The sequence below is a fragment of the Egretta garzetta genome, unplaced genomic scaffold, assembly GCF_000687185.1.
Source record: "Egretta garzetta isolate BGI_Z169 unplaced genomic scaffold, ASM68718v1 scaffold243, whole genome shotgun sequence".
NCBI lineage: Eukaryota > Metazoa > Chordata > Aves > Pelecaniformes > Ardeidae > Egretta > Egretta garzetta.
In genome coordinates, this window is record NW_009259041.1 from 348,743 (window position 1) to 373,516 (window position 24,774).

The 24,774-nt window shown below is 45.7% G+C and overlaps 1 protein-coding gene across 1 annotated transcript in view; it reads left to right on the top strand.

Moving 5' to 3' along the window:
• The window catches only part of CSMD2 (CUB and Sushi multiple domains 2), a 328,671-nt gene that overhangs the window by 43,095 nt on the left and 260,802 nt on the right, over window positions 1-24,774 (top strand). Inside the window, 1 exon segment of the mRNA XM_009634976.2 lies at window positions 3,214-3,326. Within this exon segment, the coding sequence (XP_009633271.2) occupies window positions 3,214-3,326 (113 nt within the window).

Here is a 24,774-nt window from a genome sequence, read left to right on the forward strand (position 1 = left end):
TGGAGAAGACGACATCGGAGGGGAGAATTTTCAATTGTGTGCGTTGGTAGAAGGAGGTTTAAGAGGAGGAATAACTTTTATTTCGATTGCAGCTGCTTCGAGTGAGGAACAGGAAGAATTTCATCTCGTTTCTAGTGCGGGTTGTCGCTGCAGGAGGAGATATGGAAATCAGCGGCACAGAGGGTTGGAGTTGCTATACAGATATTTTTCTTATTGAAGCAGTATTTCCTGCTTCCTTCTGAATAAGTTTAGTTTTAGCACTAATGGGGGCACTTTTTATCTTTTGTGGGCAGAAAGGCTGTTTGATCTGAAGGGGAAGACGGTGTTTGGACACCTTCCGTGCTGTCAGGCGGCCCATTTTCTTCTGCTTGCTCCAGGGATGCTAGACAGACACAAATGAACATCTGAAGTTAAGGGCCTGGAGAGATCACAGAATCACAGAATCGTAAGGGTTGGAAGGGACCTCAGGAGATCATCTAGTCCAACCCCCCTGCTAAAGCAGGCTCACCTAGAGCATGCTACACAGGACTTCATCCAGGCGGGCTTTGAATATCTCCAGAGAAGGAGACTCCACAACCTCCCTGGGCAGCCTGTTCCATTAATTTTTAGAGGTTCAGGAAGCCCAGAGGTTCTTGTGAAAATTGTCTTTCCAGTCAATGTGGAATCTGTAGAAAGACTGAGAACAAATCCTCAGTTACAATTTCATGCCCTTATGCACAGGCCATCCTTTTCTTTTAAGGCCCCGGAACTGGAAAATATGAATGCATGCTTTAGGGCAGCGTTGTTTCAGGTAGCTCTTAATTCCCATGGACCCCTATGGGACACGTGCACTTGCTTACAGGTAAGCAGACATGTAAATGTTGCCCTGAATTAAAAGCAACATCTGCATAGTGGGGTCCTCCTAGTACATAGACTGTGAACAGAATCCATGATGGAAAAAGCTTGGTTCGGAGAGAACAGATCCACTTTGGATGTGAAAAGCACAAGCCACTATTAACTAATTCCTAGATAATGACCAAACATTGGGTGGTGATTAGAGGAAGAAAAACGGACAGGCTCTGCTGTCCATCTTATGTTTTTCTTAAAACTGGTCAGTGCATCTCCTGGATTTTCTGAGTGCATGAAGGTTTCGATAAGCCATTTTAATTAAACTGCAGAATTAATATAAACTATGCCACTCTTCCCCAGTTTGGCAATCTGGAATCCTTAAAAATCCCGGGAACCTTTTATTTTTAATAAACAGGAGCAATTGTTCTTCCACCTTGTACAGAGAAGGGGTTTTATGCTGAGGGTGGGTAAGTACTTCTTTGCTGACATTAAAACTTGACTGCCATCACTGGCTGGCAACTGTGTGAACTTCTCCAATAACTGGAAATTTTGCTTTAATAAGGTTCTCAGGCAGAGCATGTCAGCTTTTATTAGTCAGAGTTCAATCTCTTTGAAATAACATTTCGGTTTACTGAATTAGGGCTGGAGTAGGAACAGTAGGGACGTTCACTCACTGTCTCTGGAAGTTGCCAGGGGGCTGGTGGCAACTTTAAGGAGAAATTGCTTGGGCTGGGAATTGCGGTGTACGAGTACCTGACCCCCTGGTCAGAGAGAGGATGGTGGCACCCAAATTTAAGGATGTGATTTTGTTTTATGGGTGCTTTTTTTTCATTCCATGTAACACATGAGGAGAGGAAATCCTGTGAGTCAAATGCAAATTACAGTTATTTCTTAAGTGCTTTGTATCATGAATGATCCTTTGCCCTCTCCGTACGAAAGACTAGCTGCTGCATGAAAAGATGTGGGATAAACTTCTCAGTATGTCGTAAGAAGCTTTAAACTTACTTTCTTACTGCGGCATGGTTTATCTTGTGCTGCTTGTGTCCTTGTGATCCAGCGGAATGCTCTTGAGCTCCAACGATATTGTGTGGCAGGGAGTTCCTTCGGTTCCTGCTGCTCCTGTACAAGTAGGGGTGTAGGGCAGTGATCGGGCAGAGGGGATTGCATCTGATTTTCTATCCTTGATAATGGCAGGCAAGAATCTGAGATTTCCTTAAAACAAATGTTCCTTATATAAATCTATTATGTAAATCACCTTAGCCAAGAATAAGAGGATAAGTTATAATGCTGTAATTGTTTGTGCAAAATGTATGTTAGCTGTTCTTGGGCTATGTCAATACAGTATCAGGGATTTAGCGTTTGGAATCTAATAATGCCGGTTTAAAATCATTACCACACGGTCTTTTGTAATAAAATTAACAGTCGCCATTTAGCACTATGTCTGCAAGGAAAGCTGGGGAGGGCAAGACCCCAGGGCTGTGGGTTTCGGCAGGGCTGTCTTTGGGCTGTTCACTAGGCTCGTCACCTTTTTATATGGTTCTTTCTGCTCCGGCTCGCGGGTGTGTGTCTGTGTTCTGGGCTGTTCCTACAGTGCATCGACCAGATCATCTTGTGCTAACAATGTTGTGTCTGTGGGCTTTGATTTCCTCAGTGAGCAAAGAGGTGTTAATCGTTGCAATCTTCACTGGGGTGCCTGTTGGATGTTAGGACTAGGATGGGAATTGCCACCCCTGGGATTGTTCTTGCAAGCACAGTTGGGTGGGGTTGGGGTTCAAAACTTATCCACTGTAAAACTATAGAACAAATACTCTGAAGATAGCCACCCGGATGGGCTCTAGTTGGTAAAAACATTTTCTTGCCTGCTCTCTTCAGCTATTTTAGATTGCATTTGACTTAATGTAGTCTGTGTAATGCTTCAGACCCTTATCTAATGCTTTTATTCCAAGGTTCTCAAAATGTGCTGTAAGCATTATTGAATAATGTCTTGGGCTCAGTCAGCAACCTTTAATGTTGCTCCCATTTCACGGATGGGGAAAGTTCCTCTGAAGGACTTGGTGGCTGCTCCGAGATCACAGAGCTGGGGCCAGCAGAGCAGCTGCTGGTGAACACGGTGGGAAGCGGATGGGCTGGTTTAAAATACAGTCAATGAAGGCATACACTAGTAGTTCTGGTAAGCCAGAAGGTGTGAGAAGCCCAGGATGAGTTGCCCAGCATTTGTTGAACAGCTATTGAATTCAAGCTGTACCAGTCCGTTTTCTTTAGCTCTGAAGCTCCCCACTTTGGGCTGTGGTGCATTGGCCAACGCGGCAGCTGCCCCACTCTCCCATTTGCTAGCAGGTCAGAGGCAGAAATGGTGAGTGTAACCTTCCTCTCGATCTCTTCCAGGTTAACGGGTTTCCAGCTGCCTGCTCCCATTGTGAGTACAGGGGTTGTGCTGTCCCTGTGGCTTGTGAGCGACTATGCGGTCAGTGCTCAAGGCTTCCAAGCAAACTATGAAGGTAAGTCTGCCCAGTGCAGTAATGGTCTTGAATTGTATCCACGTTTGGCTTATGGTAGGGGGTCAAACTGAGGTGCAGAGTTTATACCAGGATATATACATATGCAGACACTTAATCCAAGAAAGGAGTGCCTGGTTCTTGTATAATTTGATCCATTTTTTTCAGAATTCAAATTGCTGACTCCTTCCAAGTGTAACGCGTTTCTTCCTCTCAGCATCTGTGCTCAGAACCTCTTTAAAAGCTTACTCTAACAGCAAAGCTAGAATGACTGAGAGGGAAGAGTAATGTGGGATTTGGCAGTGGAATCTGCAGGGTTACAGCGAGCGCAACACCCCATGTGGCCACGGGGATTTACAGCTGAGGCAGTGGGGGCCGCAGAGCAGTGCGTAGGATGCTCGGACATAAGTGCATTTTTCCTTTACGTTCTTGTTGCTTATTTGTTGTTGTTCTTTTCCCTGCGCCTTCCCAAGTGTTTAAATTCACCTCTCGTGTCTCTTGTCATAAATAATGTGCAGTGTTTGGTTGTGGAGGTACAGGATTGTATGTAAAGGCTTAGTAGCTTCAGAAAACCTTGGACAGTGGGAGTCAGCGGATACATGAAAACTGTTCCTAGTAAAAGGCAGGTTGTGGTTGTAGTGTGAGCTGGTACTCCTGGGTGAATGACAAATTTACCATGTTAAAATTTGAGATACATTTATGTTGATTATTGAACCTACAGTGTCGTTCCTATCCCTGTAAATGTTTTTCTTTGGAGTCCTTAGAAGTTCTCAGCCTTAATGATAATTTTTGGTAATGACTCCTACCGGACAATTACCCAATATATTAAGCCAAGCAAATGCTTCATTTAGACGTTGTAGTCTCTCAACATTTTCTGCACTTGACAATTGTTCAGGTTCAGGAGAATTCTGTTTAAGTACCCTCTAATTTCTGATTAAAACCCTTGCTCCGCCTTGAGGCGGCAGTGGCGCTAAGATGCTTTTATTTGTCTTGAAGCGACGGGTGCGTTAGCCGGTGTTCGGTATGGGTAGGCATTGGTGTTAACGTTCATCTCGATCAGAGACCACGTGCCCACGGGGTAAGTGCCCGCTGGGGATGCTGGTGGGCTGTGGTGGGCCAGGGCGCGTGGGCACGGCGGTGCGGTGGGGCAAGGCAGACCCCGTTGCCCGTGTGCAGAATATGTGTAGGCATTGGTGTTAACGTTCATCTCGGTCAGAGACCACGTGCCCACGGGGTAAGTGCCTGCTGGGGATGCTGGTGGGCCAGGGTGCGTGGGCACGGCAGTGCGATGGGGCAAGGCAGACCCCGTTGCCCGTGTGCAGAATCTCTGCTACCACACGTGTCAATCACTGTGTCTAGTAGACATGACAGCACATTGCTCCCAAATGGCGTGATAGAGGACACGTAGCCGGTTTTGTACTTACTTGACATTTAGAGTTCACTTTCTGGCATTTAGTTACAGTTACTTGTACGCTTTTTTATGGCTTTTTAGTACAGATGCAGCAGGTAGTCATGTACGAAGGCTTGTTCCAGGGCTGCCCTTTAGTCACATATATTTAAAATCATCTGAAGTTTATATGACTGGTGATTAGCAGGCTTTAAAGCAGGGAACTGAGGCATCTCCAGGGCAAAAACAGAAATGTACTTAAACCTTAACCTGAACCTCTGAGTGACACAGAGCATTGGTGTGAATGAAAGCTTCGTTTGGAGGGGCGGGCTTGCGAAAGGTGCTGCTCTGAGCCTGCCTCCAAACAAGCTGCTTGTTTGCTGTTTGCCTTGTTAACTAAGACAGAGATAAGGAGGACATAAGCCTGGTTTTGATCAAAGGGATGTGCTGCTGCTGTTAGGCTGTTTAGTTCATTGGTAATCTACGACTCGGTGAATAGCTTGTGATTCGATAATTCATGTTTAAAGACAGAACGATGCATCGGAGTCCTTGCAGTAAATGGTTCCTTTATGATGGGCTATCAAAGCATGTTCATTATTCTCCTCCTCCCCTTAAGCAATCATTGGGAAATGCACAAAAGAAAGAAAATTTTAAAACTGGAGCAAACCATCTCAGGAACTTTTTTAAAGGACAGAAGGAAGGTACGTAGTTGGAGGCATCAAAGTGACACAAACCCGTTGCGCTTACGCTGATGTCTGCTTTACCTTGACCCTCTGGGAAATACATAAATGGAGGTTGGCTCTGTCTAAGTTAACATCTCCCTAGCTTATCTAGTCAGTATGATGCCTGCGTGATAACATCTCTTACAAGCAATTTCTTGAAAATGAGGCCGACATCATCTGCTCATACCTGGATATCTGTTTCTTCACTTCTCGTTTCGTGATGCAGAGTTTAACTGTATGTTAACTATATGTTAAACTCTGCATCCAAGGGCTGGAGCCCCTCTGCTCTGAGGCCAGGCTGGGAGAGTTGGGGGTGTTCAGCCTGGAGAAGAGAAGGCTGCGGGCAGAGCTGAGTGCGGCCGGTCAGGGCTTAAAGGGGGCCCAGAGGAAAGGGGGGGACAAGCTTTTTAGCAGGGCCAGCTGGGACAGGACAAGGGGGGATGGCTTTAAACTGAAGCAGGGGAGGTTTAGACTGGATCTAAGGCAGAAATTCTTTGCAGTGAGGGTGGTGAAACCCTGGCAGGGGTTGCCCAGAGAGGGGGTGGAGGCCCCATCCCTGGGACCATTCCAGGCCAGGTTGGCCGGGGCTGTGAGCAACCTGCTGTGGTTCAAGGTGTCCCTGCTCCTGCAGGGGGGTTGGGCTGGGTGACCTCGAGGGGTCCCTTCCAACCCAAAACAGTCTATCATTCTATGTTTCACTAAAAAAGGGAGGGCTTGTGTGCAGTGGTGGCAGAATCTACTAAAAAGATGTTTCCACTATGAGAACGTTTAGGAATGCTCTAAGAACAGATAGGCAAAGCAAGTTTCTGAAAATCTGCAGGGGTTTTTTTTGTTTGTTTTCAAGCAGGTAAGGCAGGAGCCAGAGGTGGCAGTGGGATTTGAAGAACAGCCAGCTCCGGGGCTGCTGTCCTGTGATGCTTCCTTCTCCAGCTCAGTTGTCTGACTTCATTATATGTTATTGTACCTTGCTGCTAGATCTTCCCTAATCCTCTTTTCCTCATTGTCTGACTCGCTCATCTTTCTTCATTTAGTTTGGTGTGTGTTGCCAGCTTGTTTCTGTCTGCTTTCATTGTCTGATTCTTCATGTTCTCCCATCTCTTACTGTTTGGTGTGATTTTTCTCTAGATGCCAAATATTGTTTCAAAGCTCAGTGAACAGTAGGGATTTTATATTCATTCTGCTGCTGTGGAAGACACTGTTGAGAGCAAACAGCAAGGCTGATGTTCTCCTTGCCCAGCCACCTCTCGGGAGCGGACGTGGTTGCGACAGAGGATGACAACGCTGCTGGGGGTGCGGCATCTCTGGGTTTAAGACACCGGGTCACAGCTTTGGGGATGTGGCTTCTGTTCCCAGTTGTGGCCCAGATGGTTCAGCACGATCTCATGTTGGTCGTGTAGTCTGGGTTCCCAGCTTCCAAGCTGCAAACCAAGGTGGGAATGGCTGCTTGTCGTACGCGCTGCTACGCATTTGCGTTCACGAATGCACACACGGCGTTCGGGAGCTGCTGTATGGCGTTGTGAGTGCGGGGAAACCCACAGCAAAATCACAGCTTGGGGGGAGACGTGGCTGGGTCAGCACAGGTCACAGTCTGTAGTGAGGTGGATGATCTGGGAAGAGAAGTGGGGGCCACCATTGCAGGATGGCTGGGAATGAAAAATTGCTGGCTTTTTCTTGCTGAATTGAGAAAACTCCATTTCCGTTTAAATATAATACTTTGATCTGAAGGTAATTTTTTTTTTTTTACTTGAGATTCTTTTCCTAAATATAAGCAGTTCTTGTGAAGCTCCATTTCGGAACATATGATTTAGACAATATTTAAATTAAGTGCTTTCATGCTTTTAGCATCCTTAAATTTGGTGGGTTTTTTCCCTGTTAAACTGTCCCTTGAATTCAACGTGATTTCACAATTAGCCTTGGTCACCCTCCGAATGTGGGATTTTTCCCTTTTTTTAATGACTAAGTGATTCTTCTGAAAAATCCTAACCAGCTGTTGTGGAGTCTTGCATTTCATTTCAACTGCAGGAGAATTTCGAAGTAGACGGCTATAAATAACCTAAGTTAGAATTTTACTAGGGCGTGAATCTTGACAGTCTCATCTGGTGAAAAATATTCCTGAAGATTTAATGACCAGGAATGACCAATGCTTCCATTTATTGCTTCCCCTGAAAGATGTGTGAAGCTAATATTAAGCCACATGCCTAGACTACAATGTGAAATTAATTACGATCACTGCTGCCGCACACCTGATGAATACATAGTAAGTTGACATTTAAAATAAATTGGGCAAGTCTTCTACAATAAGAGGAAAATTGATATAAATTCCGCATCATTTCCTCAATAACGCTAATAGCAGTTTATGATGAATCGCAGGTGGTTTTTTTTTAGTTTACTAATGTAGATATAAAATTACATTATTATTTGTAAACCATTACCTCTTGGCTGCCTTGTTAGTCTTGAGGGTGTGAAAAATAGAAAGGGATTTAAGGGAAGATAGCCGAACCTGCTCTTTACCATGCGTGACTCGAGAGCGATGCTATAAACCACGCAGGCTCGTGAGCTTAATGAGACTTTCTGCCTTTCACGGCTGTGCAAGTCCTTTTCCCCGAGACTCTGAGCGTTTATCGAACACTAAGCAAGCAGTCAGGGCATAAAACTTCTCCCTGCTCTTGACGCCCTGTGTTGCACCTTCTGCCGAGGTTGGGGGTGCTTTGGCAGCTGGCTGGGGCGGGAGGGACGCACGGGGCTTTCAGGTGGGGCGATGCTGGCTGCGCAGGACCGGGCGGCGGAGGAGAACGGTCCCGCGTGCTGGTTGCACCGACCTTGGAGCCCAGCGTCTGAACGCGGTGCTCTGGATGTGGACAAGAGAACAAGGAGGAAGGAGGACAGGCAATGCTAAGATGAGAAACTGGAGCACAGAAAAGCCCAGTTACTGATTGAGTTCATGGAACACAGCAGACTGAAGATGGGGTTTCTGAATCCCAAGGGGGTAGCTGGTGTTTCCTGAGGCTGCTAACCAGATGTTTTCTTCAAACGGTGCAGAAATCTGCAGAAGGCACAGGGCTCTCGCTTGAGACTTGTCCTGCTGTGGCTGCAACAGTGTTGTCCAGTGGATTCCTGGTAGGAAGAGGAAGGAATTGGATTCTCACTTCAACTCTGTCCCTGTCCTGCTGTGTTGATGTTCTCAAGTCACAGTTTTGCCCTGCGCCTCAGTTTGTGCGTGTCTCAAATGCGATTCTATTTTCATTCACGGTGTTCGCATTCTTGCAGTGAAAGTGCTGTACGAAAGACAGATGCAATAATGTTGCATGCATTTTTTTAGGAATCCTCACCTATGTAACTTTTAGAGTTTTAATGTTAATTTTTTTTCCCCAAACCCAAAGTTTAGTTAAACCCCTGGAGAGGACCGGGGCACTTTGGCCTCTGGACTCCGCTGCTGCGGAAGCAGTGCTGTGTAATGCAGCAAGATTTAACAGTAGGTGAAGATTTTCCTTCCCAAGACATCGTGTTTGATTACAGCTGCAACAAATTTGATAGCTGCAAACACTAAGTGCCTGATTGAAAAGAAACAATTATGTCTAGAAGAACACTGCTTATTTTAAGAAATTAGAAGCGTTTAAATACAGAGGGAAACAGCCCCAAGTAAATGGTGCTGTTTTCCTTCATAATAAATACCCTCCTCTTAAGCACAAATATCTCATTCTTTAGAGGGTTGTTTGTGGAGTTGTGCGTACACATTTAGAAAATACAATTAAAAACTGGTTCCTGTCCCTCTTTGACCATTCCTTTTGCTCAGCCCGACTGAGGTTTCCTGGCTCTGTGCTGCTCTGGGGATGCATTACCACTGCGCACAGGTTGTGAAACTGCATCATTTCTCTGTTTTCTCATCTGTCATTTGCCTTTAAAATAGCAGTTGCCCTGTTAGTGGAAGACAGGTGGACCACTTTGATTTCTCTCTGTCTTTGGATACAGAGTATTCGAGAGTTTTGTAAAAACAGGTAACTGCTCAAATCTGCTTCTGATTATGGTAAAGACCAGCACAGTCCTTGTGGGGGGAAAAAAACCCCACCACCCTAAGACAATGGGCGTTCCCCAAGGCCTTGGGGGGTGTGCATTTTTGGTTTTTTGGAAGTTCTCTGACTGCTGCTCTGGAAGTTTGATGTTGCTTTATTTGTCCGTTTTAATCTCTTCAAGAGATGGTTTAATGAGTTCCAAACCAAGATGGCCTTGTGGATGAACGCATGGGTCTGGATGCCGGAGCGTGTTGACTCCAACAGCTGCCTTTCCTCTGGTCCGCTTGGTATCGGGCATGTTGAGCGGGTGGCATAAAGCTTCCAAGGACCCTGCAATACCTTCTTAGGACTTTTCTGTTTTAATAGATGTAGTCGGTCTCATTCAGTCAACTGCTCCTGCAGGTTTTGTCATTTCATCCTCATCTGCTGTGCCTGATGTACCTTGCCTTAGTGGCTTTTTGTTCTTTTTGTTTACTATGCCTCCTAATTTTAGTATTGGTTGTGACCTGGGCAATATTTAGCTCTGGCTCCCCGAGGCTGATCTCTTCCCTCCTGCCCTGTATCTCCCAAGCTGAGGTAGGGTCATGCTGGAGTCAGTGCTTGGAAGGGAGCCCTCCCCGGGAAATCCCAAGATGCTGATGGCACGGCGAGTCGGCGGGTAGTACCGAGTTAGTAGTGAAATCCGATGGCATTGCCTGCTTCCTTTAAAAGAATAATGAAAATTCCTACTGGGGTGAGGACTGCGGTTACAGTTGGCACTGGTTTGCTTCTGCAGGTGCTGTCTTTAGCTTCAGGCACACAACTGGAGTGGCTTGGTGCCTGTGAATATTAAAGGGCGTGTACCAAATTTATGAGTGTTAATAAGATGCGAAACACAAGATGAGCCTAGCATACTGATGTTGTCTTCCCAGTTAGACAATGTTTTACTGTTTTAAAATTTCTTCTGAGTGGTGGACAGAGCGCTCTGTTCTTTCTGGGCTGGAGCAGTGTTAGCCTGTGCTGCCTGACGTTCTGCTTCAGCAGTGGTTGTAACTGGTGAAACGGTGCCTAAATGTACAAATGGCCAGAGCTCCACGCTGAACCCACCCTATTACTTTTCATTATTAAAGAGCTGTGCTCAAGAATTAAAGTTTTAATTAAAAAAAAAAAAAAAGTTTGTGGCCCTCACAGTTTGTAGAGATAAAGCTATGGAGAAGAACAGCATGGGAAGCCATAAAATGGTGTTTCTCTGGATGTGCCAGTGCTCTGAAACAGTGGGTTCAAAATGCCCCTTCGTCTCCAAGAGGCTTTAATGCAGTAACTTTGAGATGTTCATTACTATTTTAAACTAATTCGCAGCAGACAATTACGGCAGAGCTGCAGAGTGGGTTTGTTCCTTCAGCACCTTTCAGCCGCCTGCTTGCAAGCGGGGGAACCCGGCCCTGCTTACCCTGCTGCCCGGGAGCAGCAGCCCCAGCGCCAGCGTCTGCTGGGATGTTGGTACAAAACACTGCTACCCATCTGAAAACGTGCTGCTGGAGTTAGGTGTATTGTATTTATTGGTGATAAAAATACTGATGTGAAGATTTCTGTGCTCGTTACGTATTATTCTTTTTATAGTTAATTTGTCCAAAACTGTAGTGAATTCGACTTTTGGAAAACTTCCCATCTGTTTTTATTTTGGGAACCTAAAAACCTTCCTGAAGAGTTTAAATCCTGATCGTTGCAAACTATATGGAGTGGTGTGAAGAGAAATTGCCCATATTTTGTATATAGGCCCACCTTACGGAGAAGCAATGGAATAGCAGAGGACGGTAGCAGATGACCCAAGAGTTTTCATCTAATTCTACGTACCAAAAATGGTTATATCAGATTATTTTGCTGCGGTAACTTGCTTAGAGCTTTCCAACCAGCCAAAGAGATCAGCAGCCAAGACCCTAAATTGGCTGTGCTGGCCTCATGCACTTCTTAATACTATTTACTGTTGCTGTATCTTACTGGTAATATTTGTATCTTAGCAGGTTTGTGGATGAGTTGACCTGATTTGAGGCACGTTGCTGCTTCCAAATGGCTATAAGAGAACTGCTTATTCCAGAAGCAAAGCAAGAACTCCGCAGATCGTGTTGGAGTGTTGGTATTCCTCGGTGTGAGGTGTCCCAATCCATTTTAATACATGGGGATTAAAAAGGCATGATTGATCATAATGAACATCACGCCCGAAAGATGGGGACAAAACCTAGGTGCTACTTCTGTTGTCACCGCTGCTTGTGAAGCAGCAATAAACCTGGAGGGAAGCAGAAACGCTCGAGTCTTGCAGGAGAGGGAGGCAGGGGTGCAGCGGCGCTGCCTGATGATAAATAGCTAAAGGGTAACATAGCCCTGCAGCTGCTTCGCCTCCTGCTCCTCCGTGCTGCAACATCTGGAGCGTGGTGGGGAGGCAAGGAGCGGGGGAATGCTGCGCGCCGCTGCGCTCACCGCTCTCGTTTGAGGGTTCACAACACTGCGCTTAACGAAGGCGGGCGTAGGGCGCTGTCGGAGCCCTGCCAAACCATGCAGCTATTCAGTCAGCGCAGCGCGTTTTAATTTGCTTCTTGTTTGCAAAGTATTAGTATTTGGACTACACGATAAACCAAGGTACCAAATAAGCAGTGAGGCAATGCAGCACTGTCAATAATATTGAGTGACAGGGTTGTTTTACACAGCGTAGCGTCTGGAAGAGGAGTAGTTTTATAATTAGATTTCAGGCATAGCATTGGATTGATTCTGTCTCCAATTAAGTGTTTTCTACCTAATGTAAAAAATTTGGTTGGCAATTGGTTTGCCTATCGTACGGTTTCAGATTTTTTTTTATGGCTGCTCTTTGGAATTTTTCCATACTATCTCAGCTCTGTAGCTGTGTCCCTGTTTGTCGTCAGCTGTTTGCAATGTGCAACTACTGTTTCATTTAATGTACCATATGCATATTGGAAGCAAGGGATTTTGCACAGTCAACTCTTCCGTTCAGTCATGTGCTTGGAGTGGTGGATGCGAGCTGGATAGAATCATAGAACCATAGACTGTTTTGGGTTGGAAGGGACCCCTCGAGGTCACCCAGCCCAACCCCCCTGCAGGAGCAGGGACACCTTGAACCACATCAGGTTGCTCACAGCCCCGGCCAACCTGGCCTGGAATGTTCCCAGGGATGGGGCCTCCACCCCCTCTCTGGGCAACCCCTGCCAGGGTTTCACCACCCTCACTGGAAAGAATTTCTTCCTTAGATCCAGTCTAAACCGACCCTGCTTCAGTTTAAAACCATCCCCCCTTGTCCTGTCACAATGATGAGAGAAATAGTAAAGTATCTGGTTGGTCAAAGTCAGTCAACGGGGCTTCATATCCCAAATTAGCCTGAGCTCCTGCCTCCCTGCCAGGGAGCTTCTTGCTCGCATTTGGTACTGGCCTGTGCTAGCACTGGAAGAACTGGTGTTGGTTTGACACCTTTGATGCCTTAGTGGTGGTGTTTAAAGAAAAAAAGAAAAAGACTACTTCAGAATTGGGTAGTAGTTTAGACAAGAGCAGTTGTGTTATAAACAACTTTTAAAGGGCACAAAGCCACCTGAGGAATCAAAAGTTGGCTCGTAAACCCTACTTCTGCGGTTTATTTCGGGTTAGCTGTATCTGTTTACTCCTTTTTCTTCCACGGAGGAAACTGTTCTCATGGTCAGAAGCGTATTCCAGTCATCAGTGGCATTTCAGCCTTGAAAAGGAAATGAATGGCAAATTGGCATGACAGTGGTGACTCAATTATTTTTCACAGCCTTGGCAGGAACCGGTGTAAACGCTGCTCAGTCCGATAGTTGCAGATGATAGCCAATAAATTTGCTGAAATAAAATCAAGCAAATAAGCCAGGTGTTTGCCCGTTGCAGTGTTTATGAGCTTGGTGCTACATCAGGTAGTCAGGCACTCGTAAAACAAAAATCTCGATTAGAAGATGAAGAAATAAAGGTAAATAGCTGTGCTGGCTGCTGTGTTTCCCTGGGAAGCGGGGCTGGGGATTCTTGCGCTTGTTTATGAATGGGCACTTCTGTTCTTTTTGGGGGGGGATGTTCAGGTGCAAATGCCTCCTGGTGCATGAAGCTGACATTAGCTCCGCTGCCAGCTGAGGTGCAGTTTGGCTCTCGATAATGAGAGCCTCTCAGTGCTCAAGGTCAAGTACTCGTGCGCTCGTGCCATTTGTCGCATTGGCTTAACAAAGCAGCAAGCGCTGGGCCCGGTGACTTGCAGGAGCCGTGTCTGAGTGAGAGGAGAACATCTCCAAAGCTCCTCTGGAGTTGCTTGTCTGCGCTTCATCTGCTGTCGGAGGGGTGCGAGCCTGTGACCCGTGGTGGGCCAGCCCCTCCGCTGGTGTAAATTGGGTTTGCTCTGATTTCAATGGATCTTCTTGGTGCAGTCACTGAATTCCAGCGCATTGCTGGTGCTCAGCACCCACTGGGGCGGGGAAGCTAACCCGGAGTGTGCGGGTTTGGGCGGGGGGGCTCCCTGGATCTGCTGCAGGCGGATGAGGCCGGGGAGGCTGCAGTCTGGGGTTTTGTCGGACCGTTTGGTGGCCGAAGCCGCCCATGCAGCTCCTTGCGGCAGTGCTCGTTCCCAGGAGCTTGCAGTGGTACGTGGGGGAGCCTGTGCTGCTTGGTGGGGGTGGTTCCGTGCGGTGACAGCCTGGAGTCGCTGCTCTGGAAGTGCTGGTGCAAGCAAGGTGCCGTTGCAGCGTGGGATTAACGTCGATGGGGTTGGTGGCTCTGGATATGCTGCTCTGAATTCCTCTTGCCGTCGGTGTATGCTGATACCATTCAAGCAAGGGTAGGGGAAAAACTTGTACCAAAGCTGGTGAATAGGGGTTGGCTTTTTTTTTTTGACATCCTCACTGCTTTCCCTCTGAAGCCAGCAAACACGGCAGCGCCGCTCCCCGTTTCCGTAAAGGCTGTGGCAGATGCATTGCTTTCCATTATGGCTTCAGATTAAAACAACTCCCTGGGGAAGGAAGAGTCAACCTTCCTATTCTTTTTCTTTTTAGCTATACAAAAGATTTTTATTACTTAAATGAGCTCCCAGCAAGTCTGCCTTAATATACTACTAATTGATTTCAAGACTTGAAAGCTGCAAAGCTTATTAGCATTTGCTGACTCAGCTAGAACCCTCCCCTCCCACATACTGGAGGATGGAGTGCGATATTGACCCGTGCTGCTGCAGCACTAAATGAAGTTGAGGGAATATTAAGTGTCTCGTACTGGCATTGGATTTGCATATGCAAATGAGATCAATCAGTGCAGACGCAGGAGAACAGGAATGCTAATGCTTTGCAAATAGGATCCAGTATTAAGCCTTTAAGCAAACACCAAGTGACAGTTGCTCAGCTACAATTCAGGGAGGCTTTGCTGCCACCGAGGTCCCGCTGCCACTGCCCTCCCAGGGCAGTTGCTCTGTCGATGGGCCCGTTTTAGAGAGGAACATCCACAAGTAGTGCAGAAAACACTAGAGAATTTGCGAGACTTTGATATTGCTTCTGCTTCCGTGACTCTTAGAAGCAGAGGGCTGTTTTGCTTGAGATGGGCTCGCCCGATCTGTGGGTTGCTGTACGGGACTGGACGGGTGACGTGTTGCAAATCAGTGCCTGGAAGTCCCAGCATTCAGTGTGAGGGTACCTTTTGAAGGCCTCCCATTGTGGTGGTTCTTTCCTAAAACCTTCATCTTCTTCCCTTCTTGCTCCTTTTTTTCCTCCGCATATAATAGAGAGCCATTTCTTTTCAATCAAGGAATCTATTTGCAGAACATGTAGTTGTTAGATGCGTTTGGTTTTGTTTCAGCATACATTTCCATAAAAAGTCACCACTAATGAGCTGTGCGAAAATTTCAGCCTTGCTGCCAAGCCAATTTGGTTAAAAGGCTTGTCTGTCCTTCATTACCATTTGATCCTTACACAGGCAGTGTGCTCAGGCAGGTCCAACCATGGTAGCTATAAAAAGGAAGGTAAGATGCTGAAGGTAGCATCTCAGATCTCTGAAAAATCTTTGTTCCTACTAATGCAGCTGCGATTCTTTGTTTTACTTTAGCTCCGTATGTTGGTTTCGCAATTATATCTCATCAGTGGATCAAGGTTGTGAGAATTAAGAAAGATCTTGTCAAAGGCTGTGGAGTTTTTCGTAGTTAGCGTGGGCTGATTTGTCTTCTAATTATAGCCAGTGTTACGGAGCTTTTCGGTCAGTTTGTCTTCCAAAACGACTGCCTTTGAAAATCTGTTGACTTTGAAAAGCTGAATCCAGGGCTTTCATTTCCCCATCTAGAAGGTGTTGGGGTGAGTGGTCCAGCCTGAATCCCAGTCTCTGATCAGTCGTTGGCCCATCCTGCGTTCCCACATGGCATTTGCAAGGGCCCATAGTCCCCAGCTGAGCCAGTTTCTGTGTTCTCAACATTGCGGCTCTTCACTGTACTTCTCTGCCTGTTTGTATTCCAAAAGGTTGTTAAGTTTAATTGCTTTTATCGTGTTTTAATTTGTTTTTAGGATGTTGTACAGAACCCTGCACCTTGGCGGGGGAGGGAGCTTTTTATAACTGCAGGCTTTATTATTTCGGCCTTCTGATGTGACCAGAGATTTGAATATAGTTCAGTCCTGGAGCTGCCTGCAGAAATCCACCAGCCTGGAAAATGTTTCTTGCTCCAGAGGATTCACAAATGCAATTTTAGAGGTCACTGTCTAACGGTTATAAAATTTATCTGCTTGCTTCTGTGTGTAAAGGAAGGAACGCTGGGGCTGGTCCTCAGCTGCAAGATCAGCTCCTGTCTGTCTTGTACCAGCTGGGACTTCTGCAAGAATCCGCATCATCTTAAACTGCTTTCAGTGGTCCGTGGTTTTTTCTATAGTGTGATATGTATTTGAGTGCCTACATCTTTATTTAGGCACATAAGTAAATCTTCCATGCGATACACAGCTCAGATGTGCTTTAGAGGAAGTTGTGCATGTGGATTGCTGAAAATACAGACTAAAGCTGCCTACATGCAGCAATTTAGACAGCAATAGTTAGCTGTAAGCCCTAGTTTCTCCATTAGTAGGAGGCTAGTGGACTTTTGATTATGTAGGTGAAGCAATTCCTGCAGGAAAAGAGGAAGAGGCTGGGCTGACCAGCGTCGCTTTTAGCGGCTTGCTGTGAACGGGACTTATCGTTCATAGCAGTGGTGGCTGGGAAATAAAACGCAGTTTGCAGAGGCACCGAGAGGAAGCCTGCCTGGGTAACGGAAAACCTATCCCAGAAAATCCTCTGACATGCGCTGATTGGATCTAAGCTCTGGTGAGACATCTCCTCTCAATCCGTTCAAATCCACCTAGCCTGGATGGTAATTCCTTCCCCTTTTCTTCACCCGGCGGTATTTCTTTCTGGTTTTGAGATTAAAATGTCATCTGTCCAAGCTGAACCTGACTATAAATAAGTAAATAACTTCCAAGGAGTTTGCTGGGGCCCACCTCACTGGAAGAGCCCTGCTCCATCTGTAGCTTAACCTTTGAATTGCTGGTGACTGCTGGTGGTTTCTTGCAAGAGAAAGAGAAGTGGAAGGACCCCCGGCCCTTCGTGGGGTGGCCAGGGGACAGGCCAGCCCAAGGGATTGCATGGCTCTCTCCTTCTGGGTGCCCCTAGGGCTGGGCTGGGTTAAGCAGAAAGCTTCGTGTTTTGGGTGAGGGGTTGGTCTAACACCAGGAGATCAACATTCAGGTCTCCATCAGTTCCACTCTTGCCCTGACAGTGAGTACAAATGGCACTGATTCTTGGCCTTGTACTTCTCTCCTTTGCTAAATCACTCTTCTTACGTTTTTTTTCCGTCACTCCTGTGTGCACAGAACTTGTGAACTGTGTGGTGCCATAGGTGCCCCTTGTGCATCTGAAGAGCTCTTCAAGCAGCCATCCCGCCACCTGAGGAGCAGGGCAGGATTCCCTCCTTGTCTAGGTGCTGGTTTTGCTTTTCGGAAAGGAGGGAAGAAGCTGAGAGCCAAAGCAGGTGATGTGAAAAAGGCCTGCACGTATGTACTGGAATACCCAACCAACGTATCTTCAGGAAAGCTTAAATAACAAAAGGCTACTACTCTGTGCAGTATACCTTTAGGTATATGGTGTTGATCGGCTGAAGGAGAGAGTGAATCCGTTTTAATTCAAATTAAACGAGTATTTAATTAAGTTTATCTTTACTTCCAGAAGCGAACGTGCATGCTACGTGGTGATCTGTGTCTCTCTGATTACCATGCATTCCTACCCTGAATAATATTTTGATGAAGAAAGCGGTATGATTAGCTGTCAGCCATTTAAGATGTAAAAAAAAAAAAAAAAACAGCCCCTCCTCCTTCACTTCCACCAAACCATATCCCCTCGTGCAGGCTGTGTTCAACTGAAATTCGTCATTTTAAAACCCAGGAGTGTGGGACTGCGTGGAGCTGGGGGAGAGCTGGGGGGAGCGCCGCTGCTCTGCACTTGGACACATTGGTTACTCCCGCCGAGGCACTTGGAAGTCAGCCTGGCAAACTGAGTGCGGCTCAAGGCGAGCAAAGTCGTGGCTGCGTGCACGATGTATGTTGAGATCAATGTGGCCAAAAGCCCTGTGCCGTACTGCTCCGCTCTCGGTGATTGACTTTGATGGAATTTTGTTGGGGAGTCTCCAAACCAGTCAAACACAGACCCATGCAGCTCTCCCTGGCAAAACTACACTGATTGAGGGATGCTGGGCAATTATTTTGGTGTTTGCCTTGAATGCTGTTCTGTGTCCCTGCTAGGGCTCTCCAACAGCCGTAGTGGTTCAGGGATGGAGCTCTTTGCTTCTCTTACGCTAATTTTTCTGTTCCTTAACTCAAACCAAGGTGTTCCATATCCCCCTGGGCAAAAGCTGTGTAAGTGATGTTGAGAAGGGTTCAGCTTCCTCCGTATAATCAGAAAGGCTGCGTGTGTGTGTGTGCATCTATAAGAAGATTTTTCTCCCGGTTTAGTATTTTCTTCATGTCCTAAGTATCAACTGCCTTTTACAATTCTTGCTATTTATTACCATATCTAAAAAATGGGGAGGGGAGAAGGCATTTACTCGAATGTGTTTGCAGCTCGTGTGTCTGGAAAACGCCCCACAGAGCTCATCTGAGGCTGAGCAAACGCAGCGATGCCTCATTCAGAGCATGAGCTGCGGCTGTGTGAGCAGACTGTTAACGACGATTTTGGGGAGGTGGCAGGAAACAGCGCCTGTAACGCTGTCAATATCTGGATGAAAATGTACTTTTACGTGGGTATCTGCTTTGCCATCCAGATCAGAGATGATTCAGTGTTTGGGGCTGTGTTCGGGGAGCCTCGGAGCGCGTAACTGGTGCAGAAAGTGCAAAGTGGTTCTTTCCCCCAGTACCCAAACTGGCGAGAGGAGATGCCGCTTCAAGGGGGAGAGCGGGGGGCAGGAGGCAGTGTCATCACTCCGGGTTTGTGGTTACCATTCTGATGAGGGGCTGGAGATGAAATGGCTCCAGCATTCTCTCAGTTCCTTTGGGTTTTTTAGCTGTCTTTTTTTTTTTTTTTTTTTTTACAGTTTTTTTTTCTTTCTCAGGTGGGGAAGGTCACTACAGCTTCACGCTCTCGAGTCTTCCACAGAAACCCTACCATGTTATTAAAGAGGAAATGCAGTCATTATTCAAGCGCAGAAAGGCTCGCTGATATTATTATTATTCATAAGAACAGGGCCTGTCAGTCAGTAATCCCTGAAATGTAGAGCAAAATAAATATGACCTGGCTTTCTTTCACCTTGTAGAGTTACTGATAGATCTGGCCTGTGTTTCTTTGCGGCTGTGCTGAACCAAGCCTTGGGAAGCGCGTTCTTTCTCGAGATGATAGCAAAGCCTGGTATCAAATAACCTGTAATCCAGCAATTGAAACCAAAATGAAATGGAAAAGCTGAACTAAACATACTACATACAAAAATATTTAGGGAAAATTATTCAGCATGTTTCTTTTGCTAGGTGACTCTGGTCAGTGAGAAATACTTCTGGTGGAAAAGTGAAAAACTCACAGAAAACAGTAAAATTTGATGTAAACAGTCTGCCCTCCTCAATTTTATATGGAAAACTGCAACGTGTTCCAATTTGTTCCTGAAAATTGGCTTTTACACATTCTCTTTTGTACTGGGAGGATTTAATCCCTAATGATTGTCTGGTAATTCTGCATTTTTACTGCAAAAACTTTAATTACTTAACGGTGCTTAATTATTAGATATGTTGGTCTGGTATGACCAGTGCCCGCTTGAAAGGAATGAAACCAAACTTCTCTTTAAGAGAATTAGGCCAGGTTCTAACAACCTATCGTGCAGATTTTGTCTGGACCTTGTGGAGAGATCTGAAACGATGTTAGCGCCGAATGTCCTTGGGCAGGCAGCACGAAAGCGGCCACACCTCTGAGAACTGCCCTGGGTACACATGGAGGCTCATCTCCGTGCATCCTGACCCTTTTAACATCAAATTAGTGGCTGTCCAGTTGGCTCTCAGTAACGGGGGTGCTTTCAGAACATAATTATGCCAGCTGTACCTGGTCAAAATGGATGATGTCCATTGAAGTTCCTGACTTGCATCATTGCAGGCCCAGCCCATGCTGTATAAACTTCATTATAAGAGAAATCGTTTAGTTTGTAAGAGTTAAGTGTATGACCCTTAATTTCTGCAATGGATTGAAAGCAAAATGTGTCCTGCTTACGACATTCATTTCCTTAAGTGTAGAATTTTATTAGCTGTGTCTGAGTATCCCCGTCATAAAATTCATCATGATGTTTTTAAATTGGTTTCCAAGAGACCCAAGGAATGCAATTATGCCCTGTGTGGGTGATAATTTTTTAACCCGTTATTTCAACTAAATTTAATAGGGATTAAGTGGTGTAAAAGGTCATTAGTGTCCTGTGAGTTTTACCTTAAAAAAAACAAAGCATGCAACAAAACCACCGCAGCCATGACTAGTTTGGAAAGATGAAGCTTTTCTAGCTAAACCAGTAGTAAAATAGACCTGCCAATGTCTGAAAGCTCAGCTTCATGTGATGCTGCCCTGAGGTTTGACAATCAGAGGAGATAAGAAACCACCGCTGCTTAAAGAAAACAAACAAGCACACAAAGAGAAAGCCCACAACAAAACACCAAACACCTCCAAAAAGCTCCTTTCAGATTATTTGATCTTTTTCTCATTTGTTCAACAGCTTCATCCATTCCTTAACACACAGACCTGTCTGGTGCTTTGCCTTGAGGGGTAGCAAGTGCATTTTGCCTGTATTTCTGTGCCAGCAAAGATTGCGTGAAAACAAACAAAAAGTGGCTGTGCGTACACACGACTGGGTGAGACCCCACCGGGAGCACTGGGTCCAGTTCTGGGCTCCCCAGTTCAAGAAAGATGAGGAACTCCTGGAGAGAGTCCAGAGGAGAGCAACAAGGATGATGAGGGGACTGGAGCATCTCCCCTAGGAGGAAAGGCTGAGGGAGCTGGGCTTGTTCAGCCTGGAGAAGAGAAGGCCAAGAGGGGATCTCATCAACACGTACAAATATCTCAAGGGTGGGGGTCACGAGGACGGAGCCAGACCCTTCCCAGTGGTGCCCAGCACCAGGACAAGGGGCACAAACTGAAGCACAAGAGGTTCCAGTTGAATGTAAGGAAGAACTTGTTGACTTTGAGGGTGCCCAAGCCCTGGCCCAGGCTGCCCAGGGGGGCTGTGGAGTCTCCTTCTCCGGAGATCTTCAATCCCCGCCTGGCCGCTGTCCTGTGCCCCCTGCTCTGGGTGAGCCTGCTTGAGCATTGGGGTGGGACTGGGTGAGCTCCCGAGGGCCCTTCCAACCCCTGCCAGTCTGGGATTCTGTGACCCCTTGAATCTTGGTTGGTAAACACAGTGTACGCCCCAGAAGGTTGTTGGTGTGCGCAGTCGGTGGCAGGCTCACCCATGCACTTCTAAGCTGTCTGAGAGGTAAATATTTTTTTTTATGTTTAGCTTATGCCAAAGCAAACAAGTTGCAGCGGGACAGATAACATCGTGAGCGTGCTTTCTGTGAGCTCACCCGCTTGCTTTGATCATCTCCTAGATGTTCTTTTCTCCAGGCTGACACAGCTGCGATAGTCATTTGATTATTCTTGTTATTTGCATGAAAATTATGACTAGTTACTTGATAAAGTCACGGCGACTGCCTTCTGCCCCTGGGGAAGTGCTGTGCTGTGCTTTATCTTGGAAATTTCACAGTGAGCGATCTCATCTGTAAGGATATAACCGAGCGCTTGGTCTTATCTCTCTCTGCTTCTCTCACTGGAGTCTTCCCTCCACCTCGGCCTCAGCTGATTGACAGGCCAGGGTGCTTTTTTTTTTTTTTTTTTTTTTTTTTTTTTTAAAATACCTTTTGCTCAAAGGATTAACTGGTACTGTTTTCACACACTTTGGGCACAGTTGTTCTGATAGGACTTTTAGTTTTTTCTAGCTAGGAGCTGTCTCACAGCTACAGAGCTGTTGTGTTGCAGTGGAGAGGGCTTTGGGTGGTTGAGTGGGCACGCACACAGGAGATGCACTGAGCTCCCCTTCTGTTCATTCTCAGTGCTGGTTCCCACCCCCGTGCAGGTTCTAGCTATTTGTTTGTAGTCTTTCAACTAATTTCAAGGCCAAAAGAGTTTCATGAACAACTTGTGCTAAGATTAATGAAGGAATTTACAATTTTCGCTATGCAAAGTGTTTTATATCATTGGTGTACATCCAGATGTTTCTTCTCTGATGGGTCAGACTTTCATATCCAGGTATTTCTGTATTGAGAAATACCAACTCCAGATGACAAATCACATGCCATTATTATATTTCAGACTGGGAAAAATATGAGCTCATTCATTCCAAATAGATCGTTCTGCCAAAGAGATATAAATACACATTGCTTCTTCAATATTGTGGCCTCCATTCTTGATAATAAGCAATTGAGAATGGAGGGTGGGGAATTTGGCAGTTCTGTCGTTACTTCCCTAAACAGCAGGGATGGGATGGCTGGATATTTTCAGCTTAGCACAAAAGCTGAAGAAAAGAAAGCGGGTGGGTATAAAAAGCATGAAGACATGGGTTCCAACGAACCCATTAGAGCTTATTGCTGCAAGAAGCGGCTGGTTTCTGAGCGTTTTTTCCTTGTTATTTCTGTCTTGATGGTTTTTAAGAAGATTAGTCTTTCAAATGCATATTTATGTGCCGTGTAATATCTGAGATACAACTGAAGTGCACTTCTTCCAGGATTCATAACTTTCCTCTGTGCCCTGTTGGAGATGCATATGTGGAAATGGTATCTCCTTGTTTGATGAAGAACACATTTATTTCATGATTGTTTTCCCTTGGCCTTATGGAGGAGGAAAATCTGCAGGAATATTGTTTTTACTCTTGCTTTTCTTTCCATTTGTGCTTGGTTCCCCACTCTGCAAGGTAAGGGGAGAGGTTTTTACGTGACTCCGTGTTCAGTTGCAGGCCATCTCTAGTCAAAGGTGCAAACGTTTGTCCATTTGTCTTCTGAATGTGGGAATATCTCCTGGGTCAGCCTTCTCCCAACTCCTCTGTCCTCTTTAGACCACTAGCTGCTTTTGCTCAGCAAATTCAATTCCATGAATTTTCACCTCCTGCAGACCAAATCACTTTAGTGCTCATGCTTCACGCATCTTGGCTAGAGCTCGGAAATGTCTGAGGCTGGGCAGTTGGAATGATCCTGTGTTTTATTAGAATGGATCTTGCAGTTTGGCATCAAGTGAATTCTTATTTTATATTAAAAATTTCATAGGCCCCGCTCGCTGCTAGGAGAACAGATCGTCTTAGAAGCACAAGAGTTTCCATAGTCCTAATAGAAGTGACACAGAGGTGATTTTAAAATTGTCCCATTGGTCTCTAGAAGAGCCGTTTGTTCTGTGTCCTGTGTCAGGAATTTTTGTATGGACATTTTTCAGAGTGTCTTGGACAGAGATCCAAGTCTCAGACTCTCCCAAAATTAATCTTCCAGACATGGTGTTTGGGTTTTTTTTTTTTTTCCAATTCTGTAAACTAACACAGAGCAACCTTTATGCTAATTAAAATTTCTTACAATCGTTGATCTCGCTTTTATCCTGTTCCTCCCACGCAACCTCTCATCCTATAAAATTAGACCAGCCTTGCAGGAACATACAGTGGGAGGAAAATGAGTTTGTGCTGGCTTATTTCATATCATAATCTCATTAGCAGTTGGGCGCTGTTGTGAACACAGAACCAAGAAGTTGTCCGTACGTGCTTGCTTGATGTATTTATCCTAAAGCGTCTTCCAGCATCTTCACTTGCTCCCATTTTCGTGAGGGCACGTGCATGTTGGTGTCCCCCTGAGCTGGCAGCCCCAGGTGGCTGGTAGGTGGGAAAGTTACTGGAAACAAAAACTCAATGGAAGTTTGTTTTGTTGTTCTGGATGTGTTAATGATGTATGAGTAGATTCTCAATGGGCAAACCAGCTGTAATTTTTATATTTTATAGAAAACTCTGTTACTGGAAGTGCTTTGGACCAAAGCACGCTAAAACCTGGTGCAACTTGTGTGTACGGGAATTACAGCCGTTAATTCTCCCTGGGAATTTTTGTTTCAGGCTATAATGTTGAAAGTAGACGAATGTCTTGAATAAAAGAAGGACTATTGCAATCTTTGGTTTAGAAATCAAATTAAAAGGAAAACTTTATTTAGAGCTTGAAAAAATGTATGTTATTCTTTAGAGACCGTAGGTTGCAATGAAAGCACACAGGCTGTGCTACCCCCTAAACAGATCAAATTGATGGCATTTCTGGCACAAGTGAAGAATCCATTATCAGAAATTCCATGAGAAATAATGTTAAATAGAGTTCCAGCCCAGCTGACCAGTCCCCTGAGCTGCAGGTAATGCCTAAACGATGCTTTGAACATATACAATATTACATAAATGCCACATGTTGTTAAGCTTTCTGTTATGTCTCTGTACTGTGGAATTATATCCAATTTCACCCGAGCCTTGGGTAGCTTTCCAGTGCTCGTAAACTCTGTCACGGCTGAAATTTTCCTGGACAGCAGCCTGTAATCCCAGTGACAGCAAAGCTGATGGCTGGCCTAAACCCAGCTGAGGGGTCCTTGTTCTCCTTCCAGGTCTCCTGGGGGCTCCTCAGTTGGACCAGCAGAAGCTGCTTTGTTGGCAGGGGGGCTGGGGATGGCGAAAGGAGCTGGGGAAAAGTTGCGAGTTGAGTGAGATTGAATCCTTTGATCAAGAGAATTGATCTTCTGGTTGGAGGCAAAGATCTGGTAGAACTTAGTTTATCTGGTGGCAATGAATCATAGAATCATCGAATGTTTTGGGT